This window comes from Ostrea edulis, chromosome 3 (genome assembly GCF_947568905.1).
Source record: "Ostrea edulis chromosome 3, xbOstEdul1.1, whole genome shotgun sequence".
Classification (NCBI taxonomy): Eukaryota; Metazoa; Mollusca; class Bivalvia; order Ostreida; family Ostreidae; genus Ostrea; species Ostrea edulis.
In genome coordinates this window covers 89,684,793-89,697,251 of record NC_079166.1, presented here as the reverse complement: position 1 = coordinate 89,697,251, position 12,459 = coordinate 89,684,793, and the positions used below count along the sequence as shown (strand labels likewise).

Below are 12,459 nucleotides of genomic sequence, written 5' to 3'. Positions count from 1 at the left end.
TTGCAAAATCATTGATTTATTTTGATTTATGCATGATAGGAACGTGGATTTTGTAGGAGTTTTTTCCAATAGTTATTGTAGCTAATTGCTAAACATAAATATTCCAAAAGTCTGCAGTTATACATGAATAATTAATGATGTATTTTAAAGTGCTGATTCCAATGGCATTAACTATGTTTCATTGCTTTATTTATCAAGTCAATAGCCGTGTTTCGAGTTCCTACGGAACACCCAGGAATTTTCGTATTTAGCCACGCCGGTCACGTGATATGAACAAAATGTTTCACAGGGGTACTTCCGGTTAATTTTGTTTACACTGGTAACAAAATTGTCATTGACAAAATATAGATTTTGCGGCACAAACTGTCGCAAATCAGATAAAGGATAGTAAGGGATATACATTTACTTGAGAAGATGTCAAAGTTTACCTTTTCCCAAACCCGGGAAAAGCGTTCACGCAGAGGAAACGATGGCGTCATTTGTGTAGAAAACCACGAGCAGCCGAAATTCAGTGCGATTATTACATTACGTGAAAGCTGAACCAAAAAAGAAACGTCATTGTTCTAGCCAGTTTGCTTATATCAACTTTTAGGAAAACCTATGAGGTTTGTACTGACTCTTAAAAATATAATATAGACGGTGTAACATCTTGTCAATCTTAAGAATAGGTATTCTTGTACCCTCATCCACATCTGAGCAGTGTATGTATTTTACATCGGTGTTCATGCGTCATTAAATAGATGATAAAGCATCATATATTAGAGAATTTCAATTATGAACTTATGGTTCAGGCTCATAAAAATTACGAAGCAATTGCACAAGGGAGTGAGAAGGGGGGTATATATATCTTCCAATTAAATAAAATACGAGGATACCAGATAATCTATCCCTTAGTACGGATCTATACTAGAATCTGCATAATCATTTATCCAAGCTCCATACCGATGGTTCAGTCACTGCAAAAATTTTAATATATCAAAAGAACTTTCATTTATCTTTGCTCCAACTTTTAATACCAATCAAGCACAGGTAATTTCATCGCTTGGGGTCGAATTTACTATTAAAGAGTACTCTTTAATAGTAAATTCAAACATAAGTGATGTATATTGCCTGTGCAATCAAGGTACTTTACATGTAGATCAGAAATGTACATTTCCACTCAAACCACTTGTATACAAGAATGGAACCAGTTGAACATGAGCCAGGTTATATTTTATATCCTTGCTCTCCTACCCCTTTGATTTAGTACTGTGTATGGAAATATGCTATTGGGTATATATCTAAAAGAAAAGAATAACAAAGAACAACAATTTTCATTCATATTTTATTCAACATATATTTTATTGAAAGTAGACATTAACGGCAAACTGACAACTCAATTGTATGACAAACGGGATGATTTCAGCTTCTCCATCGTCAACTTCCCATATTTGTGTAGCAATATTCCATTATCACTTGCATATGGTGTTTATATATCTCAGCTGATTACATATGCAAGAGCTTGTTCTGGGTATAGTCAGTTTTTAAATCGAGGTAAGCTACTGACAAACAAGTTGATGGTACAGGGATTTCAACAGTCTCGATTGAAGTCAGCATTTCGCAAATTCTATGGTCGTTATAACGATCTAGTTCGTCAATACAACCTCGCATTGGGTCAAATGCTGTCTGACGTGTTTCATACCGATTGTTAAGCTGTTCTTGGCACACTGATTTTGACTGCGGATAACTCTGTTTACCTGATCAGGATATAGGGCTCACGGCGGGTGTGACCGGTCAACAGGGGATGCTTACTCCTCCTAGGCACCTGATCCCACCTCTGGTGTGTCCAGGGTCCGTGTTTGCCCAACCATCTATTTTGTATTGCTTGTAGGAGTTATGAGATTGATCACTGTTCGTTATCTTCACATTGCATATATACACAGGTTGATAGCAATGACTGATCTGCATATAATGACTGCTAGTTATCGGCTGGTATGCAGTGAAAGGGAGCTAAAAAGGAGTAAAAAGTTTATTTCGGCCAGGTGAGAATTAATTTCTTCTTTTTTGTGTGTTATACATATCTAATTCGTTTCTTTTGCTGCTTCAAATATTGTGTATTTGAAAATTTTCAGTCTAATATTTTGGCAATGTTATAGGTAGTGTGGCTGAAATAAACCAGTGTTAAGGAATGTCCAGTAATGACATGACATCATGAGAGTTTGGCATACAGACATTCACATGATTAATGATGAAACTGAAGACCTCAAGTGAAAGGCATGGGAAATTATCCAGTTCCCATATACCTGAAAAAAAGGAGAGATGCCACAATATTGATAATAGATTTTTGTCAATTTGAGAAGCAAAGACGTAAAAAAAAAAGAAAATGCAGAAATTATAATTCATGTATTTGTTAAGAATACTGTTCACTGCACATACATGTATATTTTTTAACTTATTTGGAAATACATGAAGTAATTCATATTAAAACTGTGAATGTATGAGTTTTCATGACTTTTATCAATAAAGCTTACCATATTTATTGTACATATATCTAATTTCCCTTATACATTGTAGTCATATGGGAGCTTGTTTGCATTCAGACTTCTGACATCAATCTGAAAAAATATGCATCCATCATCACAAGAGTCATTTGAGCACTTAGCATGTATCATGTATAAAGCCGAGTCAAACAACTTCAAAGTCTACCCAACATGTTTTAAACGAAGACAAAAGGTTCTTCCTAATTTCTTTTTTTTTTCAATTTTGTTTACAAATATTTAAGTCAATTCACCTTTTTCAAACTTTTGATGCATATGATGGATTTCCTCTGTATTACTATATCTATCAGGTCCAGCACAATCTCTATATTTAGCTATATAGTTTTATAAAGCTATTTCAAATAGCTTCATTAAGCTAGTTTCGATTAAATTTATTAAGTGCAATGGCACATAATAATATACATGTACTTTGAATTAACCACAACACTATTCTAGTTATAGATCATATGCCATTTTAAGAATTTTCATGGAAAGAGAATGTCTTCTGTATTCATAACTGTCCACTACCTTGTGTGTGTCGAAGCTTTGATAAAGTATATGATGACTTTACAATGTGGAATCTGATTGCCAATATATCATTCTATTGATCCTCAACGGTGAAAATGAGTAAAATGTTGCTTAACAACTACTTTTAAAATAATCCTAAAAATTTGACAATTTAGAATCAAAATTCTTCCTAAGGTACATAGTTTAAGAAGCATTTTTTGTTTACAGTGTGTTGTTTTGAGTACAAGGATGAAATATTTTCACTTAGAAATTCAATTTTTATGCTTTAAAACTATATTTGATAGAAGATTTGAAATAGTTATATCAAGCTATTTCAGTTAGCTTTCTATAGCTATTTCAATTAGCTTTAAAAAGCATATAGCTAGATTAAGCATATATATACATGGCTAATTATACTAGAGATTGCGCTGGACCAGTCTATGAGCACATAATTGAAATGATGTTGCTGAAAGGAATATTTTTCCCTTAATCATGATCAGATATATATTTTGTTCAGTGATGTAAATATGAGCAGTAATCACAAATACCTACTGGATTGTGAAGAAAAGTCAATAACATTACTACAATAATCAAAAGCCATGCTAAAAATTCTTCCAATTACATGAGTATATCATTAGAAATCAAACTCCAAAGTCTTAATTGTGACACAAGTATTAGTTGATAAATAATTATTTTCAAATTAGACAGCATATTGACTATACCCAAGTAGATAATTTTATCCTCACCCACATATGGCTATACCATTGCACTTAGAAACCCAGTCTAATTCAATCTAAACTATCTTTAAATAATAAAGCTATTTCAAATACCTATATTGCCTATAATGTTATAGCTAATATATTACTCTTCACTGTATATTGTTATTATTTATGTCTTAAATCTGTGACAGGTTTGGTTTAATTGATATTTAAATTGTTAATTCATTACCTATGTTTATGCTACTATACTTCCTGTAGATCATCATTTTTGTGTAAAGTCTGAATCTGATGTAAATTGTTCACTTTACTATTTTTTTTCACATGTGCTGTTTATACTGTTGAATTTGCCTCCATCTTGTCAATCATTCCAACATTAATTTGTTTCCTGACTTTTCATTGGTTTAAAGCTAGTGCCTTAAACTCACCAGAAATCGTTTTAGATTTTCATCCTGCAGTTTTCAAAGTCTCTTAGTTAGAGTCATTTTCATTGGTTAGAGTTAGTATATAAACAGTGACAGCGGCAGTTTCAAGTCACTTTACTAGAGGCTAAAGAACCCACAGGTTCGAGCTCTCTCTATTCTTCTCTTCTTCTCTTGGGTTAAATCCCGGACTGCTCGTGCAGTCTTATTTTTATCGTGTTTAGGAAATAGTCTAAATTCTTAAGATGTAATTTAGTCCCTGGATAGAGTCAGACTGGATCAAGGTTGAATTAGATATCCCTTTACAACTTTACCTTATAGAGCATTGTAGTTATTTTTTTATGTAGAGAAATTACTGAGCTTAGTACCTTATTGATACTTAGAATTTACATACAGTTTTACTGGTATAGCGAGTCACCATGTGCTTTTGGGTTTGTTAGGTGTTGTATGGAAGCCTATTCCCTTCTCCTTTGATATTTTAAGGCCATAATATTTTCATTTCCCCCTTATATATTTCTGTTATTTAAATTCATTTTCGATTTCTAACTCATTTACCTTTTTATTTTGTTTACATTTTTGGAGGTTATTTTGAAAACTTGTTTATTATTTGTTGTCAATCAAATTATTCAGCATTATACTATAATAAATGATCTGTTAAAACTTTCAAACTCTATTCTTATTCAAAGGTGTTGATCATAATCTAGGAATCTTATATCTGAACCTGGGTTGAAAAAAAACAGGACCAGTCATTGTAAATTGACATTGTCAGTGGACTTAGTCTGTCCCTTAGTATTACGCCCTTCAGTACAGAGTTTAAGGGTACTTTGATAGTTGTTATGCTTTGGGCAGACTGAGTGCACTTTGCGGCCGGAAACAGACTGGTTCCCGTTACATTTTAATAATTATATATGTTACATGTTTATGTCCATTTTGGCCCTGATTTGATAACGTAAATTCTATTTCACATAGGCCCTAGACTGTACTGGACCTAATGTCTGCTTTATGAAGCAGTGCACATTGTGTTTTGTTTAATCATATATAAAATATCGTCATAATTTTCATTTTACCTGTTTGACAGGTGTCACTGAGTCTAATACGTTCTTTTCCTTTCCCCCTCCGGTTACTAGACAGCTGGGCCTTGTGTGAGTTACACGACAACATCGTCTTCTTCTGTTCTTGACGAAATCTTTCGTTGTATTTCGTAGATTAATAGTAGCTTATCAAACGCTCATAAACAAATATGTACCGCATACACCCCAAACTATTACATGTGTATTTAAATTTCATGATGATCGACAGAATTAACGCTATCTGCACCCTACTAGGCCTAATACACGAAGTGTCGACTGTTGGTAAACAAAGGTAAACAACGATATACCGGAAGTAACCCTGTGGAACATTTTTGACGCGGCGTGACTAAAAACAGAATAAACACTGTGTTCCGGAGGAACTCGAAACACGGCTATTATGCGATAGATTTCCTTTATTTTTCACAGACATTTTGTATAGTTTTGTAAAGAAACAGTTTCATAAGATTGTTATGAATATTATTATAGCGTTTTAACCAGTTTTTATGAAATTTTGATAACGCTGTTTAAGGAAAAATGCAATTTTCTGACGTTGAGATAAGATTTTATTCAAGTGTATCTCGCATTAAACTACTTGAACATGTTCTCAAAATGAACAACTTCATGTTCAACGGTGAGCACTATTAGCAGATAAGTGGCACTGCTATGGGAACCAAGATGACTCCATCATATGCCAACATTTTCATGGGCAGACTTGAACGCAACCTACTAAACCAGTCGCCTTCCAGGCTCCTCAGTTGGTTGCATTTCATTGATGACATAGAAATGAAATGGACTGGCAGCCGAGAGAGTCTCGACGGCTTTATTTCTCTCACCAATTCGTTCCACCATTCCATCAAATTCACAGTGGAAATTTCATGTTCAACGAACACCTTCTTGGACACCACATCCACTCTGAACAATAGTGAAATAGAGTTCAGTCTTCACACAAAACCAACTGACTCTCACCTATATTTGATGTCATCGAGCTGCCATCCTCCTCATACTTTCAAAGGAGTGCCCAAAGGTTTAGCCACTAGAGTTCGTCGCATCTGTTCATCTACAACATCCTTCCAAGAACAGAGCCAACTCCTGAAAACACACCTATGCAGAAGAGGCTATAGGGCTGCCCCAGTGCAATCGGCAATCGATGAGTTGTCCAGCAAAGACCGAAACACCCTGTTACAATAAAAAGAGAGAGAGAAAAAGTAACAGAGTCCCACTTTTGACTACCTTCCATCCCGTCTTGAAGAGTCTCAACTCCATCTTGCGTAGACACCTGCCAGTTCTTTACAACAACGAAAGAATGGCAACAGTATTCAAAGAGCCACCAATGGCAGCCTTCAGACGGCCTCGAAATCTCAAGGACATGGTAGATAGAGCAAGACTGGACAACCCACTGCCAAACGGGGGCTTTAGAGCTTGTTCTGACAAAAGGTGCCTTCTGTGCAAGCATAGCGAGGATACTGACACTTTCAGAAGCCCGGTTACTGGACGTAACTAAAAAAAATTCGGAAACACGTCCTGCCGCACAAACAACTGCATATACCTCATAAGCTGCAAAGCATGCCAGAAGCAGTACCTTGGCGAAAAAGGAGATCTCCGCAAACGTATTAATAACCACCGGTCGACCATCAAAACCAAAAGAATCACTGAGCCTGTTGGAGAACATTTCAACCTAGATGGCCACAAATGGGAAGACATGACTGTCGTGGTTATTGATCACAACCAAACCTGGAGCTCCACAGATAGAAAGAAAAAAGAAAAATTCTGGATGCACAGACTAAAGTCATTCCGTCCTAACGACATGAACAAAATGATTGACTTTGCCAGAATGAACATTGGCTAAACCTATTTTTGATATGACAATGTTATTCTCCCTCTGATCAACGACAACGGTTTATTTCTCATAACTTTATTTCTCTTAAGATATCTGCGTACCGCCTCATATTACCAATGATACATCGCCTCGCTTCACCAACTGGATGCATAACAGTACCAGCACTGCCAACATCGTTGACACTCATCAACAAGTTCCATTTTTAGTTTCTTACAAGTAACCAATAGTTTAGACATTACGCCAATTTCATTTACTATTATCTGAAATTTAGATTTTCAATAGTTTGGTCATGGGGAAAATACCACGATGTACGGATTAATTGTTTCACCTTTTGATCGGCCAAGTTAGTTCGTCCATTAACCCTTTCTCTACCGGCACATTTTAGAGGTTTTTAAAGACTAAATGACAATATTTTTACATCGAATAAAATCTGCATGTATCACGATTTGGGATAGGCATATGACATATAATTTTGTTAGGAATTAGACAGGGAATAATTTCTTATAAAGTTTGTCAAGGTATCCCATGACCTCAAAGAGGTCTACGGGGTCAAAGGTCATATAAGTGCACATTTTTGCAATTTTTTTTCTCTGAAATATATATATTACGACCCCTCTCACTGGATTAGAGTCAAAAATAGGAAATTCTAAATGTATGAGCTGATGTGCCTTTGAAAATACTACAAAAGTATCACAATCAAATAAATCAATTTTATTGACAAACAAATATTTTTGGTTGCTAAGTAACAACACTCAGAGTACAATTTTGACCATAATTTGCCTTTCTACATACATTCGACACAATTTAAACATAATTGCATTGAACGATGATTAGTAAATGTCACATTATTTTAAAAATATAATCTTTAAATAAATCTTAATCATTTTAAAAGGTTTTTAACAAAAAATATGATGAAAAGAATTAAGGTCAAAGGTCATAAAATGGAAACTTTGTACTTTAAATACATTATACATATCCATCATTTTTTAATAATATGACGTTTTGCCATTATGCTCCACTAAATAGAATAAATATTGCAATATTAAAACAAAGATCTTTATTGTTAATCTAAAATAATTTAATTTTTTGCATTCAAATATATTTGGTTGCTAAGTAACAGCACCTATCAAATGTTATCAAAAAGTACTACCCGTTTTTCCTCTGCAAGTTCAACGTATACCAATGTTCACGTACTTACTTTCAATCACTAGATTTAAATGTACTTGCATCATATTTAACAAAAATGTTCTTATATTCAACCTCTTAAAACTTATTTCTAGACACCATTCTTGATACACTGTACTTGGTTCTTCCGATAGCGGCATGCACTGACCAATATCTGTCTATCGACTGGAACTTCATAGCAAACATGTATAAGATAATGCACAAAAATCTGGAAAAAAAAGAATTTCTTAATACTTAGCCCTAAATACTAATGTATTGTCAGAGCTTTTGAATGCACAATTGGCTCTGTAAATGTTTTCAATAGTCAAGGCCCTCTGAAAATTACTAGTATGCATTTAATTACTTATGAAATTTTATCAGAGGTAATTGTAGTACACATCTAATAAATGTGTTAGACGCACAGCAAGATTAATTTTGGTAAAGATAATCTTTTTATCATGCATTTTATTATTCGTTTTAAACTGGAAATCACTGTCACAATATCGGTACTTTAAAACTAGTAATACCTATACAATTCCTCTTCAGTGAGAGGATGCGAATTTCCTTGGGAAGCATAATGACAATCCTTCCCTCGAAATATGACCATCTCAGCATAATGGTTGGTGGCAATACAGATGGAGAAAACCAAATCTTCTGTCAAAAACAGCTTCATAAAATCTGCAGTTCTCTGAATAATCGGGTCCCATATCTGAAAGGAAATTGCAAATAAAATCAGTTTTGGCCACCTTACGTTATTTGTCAGCATTTAGAAAACTTGTCATACCTTGTAATTAGAAACAGAATAATGATTTTCCGGGGTTTTTTGTCTCTTTTTGTATGTATGTGATACCTAGTAATGCAGTAAAGAACGCATTTCAGTGTATCATGACGCCATGATTCCATTTGTAAATGTATTATCGGGATTTATTAATTATTATTTATTGTTAACCAAATGTATACAGATTTAACCCTATATTCAACCTCAAAGAGTCATACCAACTGAATGTCAGGTTGACACTCTGAATGAAATGCCATAGTTCTTGGATCAGGTGTCTCTGTATCCTTCACATCAGCATCCTTCCATCGCATGTCTGAATTTGCCAGCAGACTGTCACTAGCGGACGATACCTGGGAACTTCCCACTAAATATTGGGATGTCAATACCCTTTTCAAAGATGAAAAGAAATTACAATTAAGAATTGTTGGTTCATGTTTTAAAGCAAAATATAAGTTTCATGGTAGCAAGGGACAGTTTCGCACTTAAGTACAGCTCAAATTTATTTAAAGATAGAGATGTCCTGTATTTGAAGTGACATTTGGTAAGGGATTGCGTACGTACATGTGTTAGAAATGAATGGAATATTTTATTATACATTGCAAGAGTAGCAGAGTGCGTAATGAAAAAAAAAAGATATGCATGATGTAGGTGTCAGCATTATGCCTAACATGTACATTGGGGGGGGGGGGGATACTGAATAAATTCAGGTTAAAACCTACAGGGTCCAGCAAAAATACTGCAACTCTGAGGGAAAGTATGTGACCCCAGATACAAAAGTAGAATTGAATTGGTTCTTCATGGTACACAGTGTCTAAATCCCCTTGCATGGTACTCTGATGGGGGTGTGGATTTAGTCGAAATTAGAGAAAATCTAGGCAAGATGATAGCTCATAGCATACCAGTACCAGCATGTATGTAATACATGTAATTTATGGTCATAAGCTACTCAGTGTATGTAAAATACATGCATTTGGATAAAAGAGAAATCTATATATGATTTTTCATTAGCCTGTCATAATCAGACTTTGATTGATGTTACGTACATGTAACCCCCCCCCCCCCCCCTCCATTTCGGCCCAAACACACATTTCGTTTATATTTCTGTTACAATATGAAGAAAATAATTCAAATTATGATAATAAATTTTATCATTACAATGACGTAATATGTGTTTTCCTACCAGATTGTGTTTTCTTTTCATAGAAAGATAATTTTTAATAAACATGGAAAAATCCTTGAAAATAGCCCTCTAACCAACGGCCATGAATGCCCAGTCTGATTAAAACCACCCCCATCCCCCTATCCACCCCTTCTTACACTCGAGCGTCAGGTAAGGAGAGAATTCTGAAAAAAGGGGGTGTTAATCAGACGGATTAATGCCGGACCAGGACAGATTAAATGATGTCAGCTCTTAATAAGCAATTAGATGTTATTCACTTGGTTTAGATATCATAAAATATAAATATTTTCTTTCATGAAACGACAAATCATGGCATCAAATCGCGTTGATTAATCGTAAATTTTTCATAACATAACAAAACTGCATTTTTTTTTTCTAGTCAGCCTATGTGGCTACATCAACTTACATGTACATGTTTATACTGAATGCATGATCGTTTGGGTCATCCTGCAACAGGAGATCCATGGCATCTTCTGACATCAGGTCGTTTTAAAGATGTAAAATATAAGCCTTCGCTGTGACAGTGAAGCTGTGTTGTTTTCGTTGAAACCGAAACACATGTGTTCCCCGTGCACACTTTCAGAAAATCCCGCGGGGTCCGCGATCCCGATCACGGAAAAATAAAAGTATAGGCCTAGAGGCTATATGCGAACTTCTTTTAGTTTTATTTGTTTGGCAGGGGAAAATTATTACTATTCCAAACAATTATAACGTTCATATCCGAATTTGAAGTATTTTATCTATCTATCTTTTTTTTAAATTTACTCTGCCGATGTAACATTCTCAATAGGTGTTTTATGAAGCTACAAGTAGGTTGTGTAACTGTTATATACCAATATTGGTTTTATGCTTTTTTTTAAAAAGCAGAGAATACTTGGCTGATTATTTCATACTTATCTGTATATTGTTTTAGTGTATGAAAATGTACTGAATTTACTAAAAGAGGACAATACAAATTTTATAGTTTTCGTGCGACGCGCGTCGATCGCTTTTATAGCGACGACGTTTTGTCGCTAATTTTAAAGAAAACCGCGCAGCATGACCCAATTTCATTTTATCGTAATATAAAAACTACCGAGAATTATAACACAAATAAGGGCCCATCAAAGAGGAAATTTCCTCTACTTTTACAGGCTGTATTTACTTTTCCCTATTTCCATATATAAATATAGGTAAAACGCCGATATGTTTAAACATTGAGAAATAAAATCGTAAGAAAACGTACATGTGTAAAAAATTGCTTTTTTCTTATAACTTTGCCAGGCATTAAAAATAATTTTTATATCTTCTGAAAGCAGGGAATATATGCTATTCAAAAATATAAAAAAAATATTGAATTCATAAGGAAAATAAAAAATATCATATCGAGGGGGAAAATGACCTTGCGAAAAAGCGTTGCGTCATAATTAGACGAAGCCATCCTTCACTTTATATGCTTTTTTTTAATCTAATGGCTTTACTTACTTTATTGATTTTTACATAGTCAAAAAATAGAGAAAATTTCCAAAAATATGATATATAGATCATATATCTTATGACCGTAGTTTCAAAGATTTAGAGGCACTCCTTTTGCGTTGCCCTGTTTTTACGCGCCACCGGTCAAATTGACCGGTACGGTAGAGAAGGGGTTAATGAATTTTACACTTTACCGACTAATACCACAGTGACCAGACATGATGAGTTCACGCTCTGATTGTTATTCTTTTTTGAGTTAATAACAGAGCCTGCAACATGTAATCCGCTGTAAAAGTGTTTAGCTAGTTTTGTAATGTAGCTTTAGTGCTTATTGTTAATTATATTTGTGTTTTCTCCATAATGTAATCCTTTCCCGTCCTGACGAAGGGACAGGTTGTCCCGAAAATTTGACAATTCCAATTGTTCATGTCGTTGGTCATTCTACTGCTTTATATAATTATTTTCCCTGACCATTGTATCTATTTAACATAGATCCGACAGTTTTGGATACTGAATGTTGTTGGTTCTTCAGTGCTTTATATATATATATATATATATATATATATATATATATATATATAAGCCATATCCCACTATCACCGACATATGGTGTTTATATCTCCCAAATAATTTGATACGCAAGGATTCTTTCTGCATATGATCAGTTTGTAAATCGAGGCAGGCTACTGACAATCAAGTTGATGTTACAGGTGTTTCAACAGTTTCGTTTACATTCAGCATTTCGCAAATTGTTTGGTCGTTATAACAATCTAGTTTGCCATCACAACCTTTCATTGTTTCATACTAATCGTTA

General features: G+C 34.4%; 1 protein-coding gene and 1 long non-coding RNA gene across 2 annotated transcripts; both read right to left on the bottom strand.

The window, feature by feature from the left end:
- Window positions 1-1,355: 1,355 nt before the first annotated feature.
- LOC130052991 (uncharacterized) lies at window positions 1,356-5,428 on the bottom strand. The gene is made up of 3 exons (XR_008801417.1): window positions 5,229-5,428; window positions 2,511-2,594; window positions 1,356-2,282 (listed from the first exon to the last, which is right to left on the bottom strand). It is a non-coding gene; the product is annotated as an uncharacterized LOC130052991 (long non-coding RNA).
- Window positions 5,429-6,518: 1,090 nt separating this feature from the next.
- Window positions 6,519-10,690, bottom strand: LOC125656229 (uncharacterized). Its single transcript, XM_056161067.1, has 4 exons — window positions 10,597-10,690; window positions 9,229-9,397; window positions 8,766-8,941; window positions 6,519-6,672 (listed from the first exon to the last, which is right to left on the bottom strand). The coding sequence occupies exons 1-4, from the start codon at window positions 10,668-10,670 to the stop codon at window positions 6,519-6,521; spliced, it is 573 nt and encodes a 190-aa protein (XP_056017042.1). The 5' UTR covers window positions 10,671-10,690.
- Between the last annotated feature and the right edge of the window lie 1,769 nt (window positions 10,691-12,459).

Coding starts and splice junctions, on each gene's coding strand:
- LOC125656229 (XM_056161067.1), bottom strand. CDS start 10,670: ATGTCAGAAGATGCCATGGATCTCCTGTTGCAGGATGACCCAAACGAT. Junction 9,398..10,596: donor TTCAGTATAAACATGTACAT/GTAAGTTGATGT, acceptor ATCTTTGAAAAG/GGTATTGACATCCCAATATT. Junction 8,942..9,228: donor GTCAACCTGACATTCAGTTG/GTATGACTCTTT, acceptor ATTTCCTTTCAG/ATATGGGACCCGATTATTCA.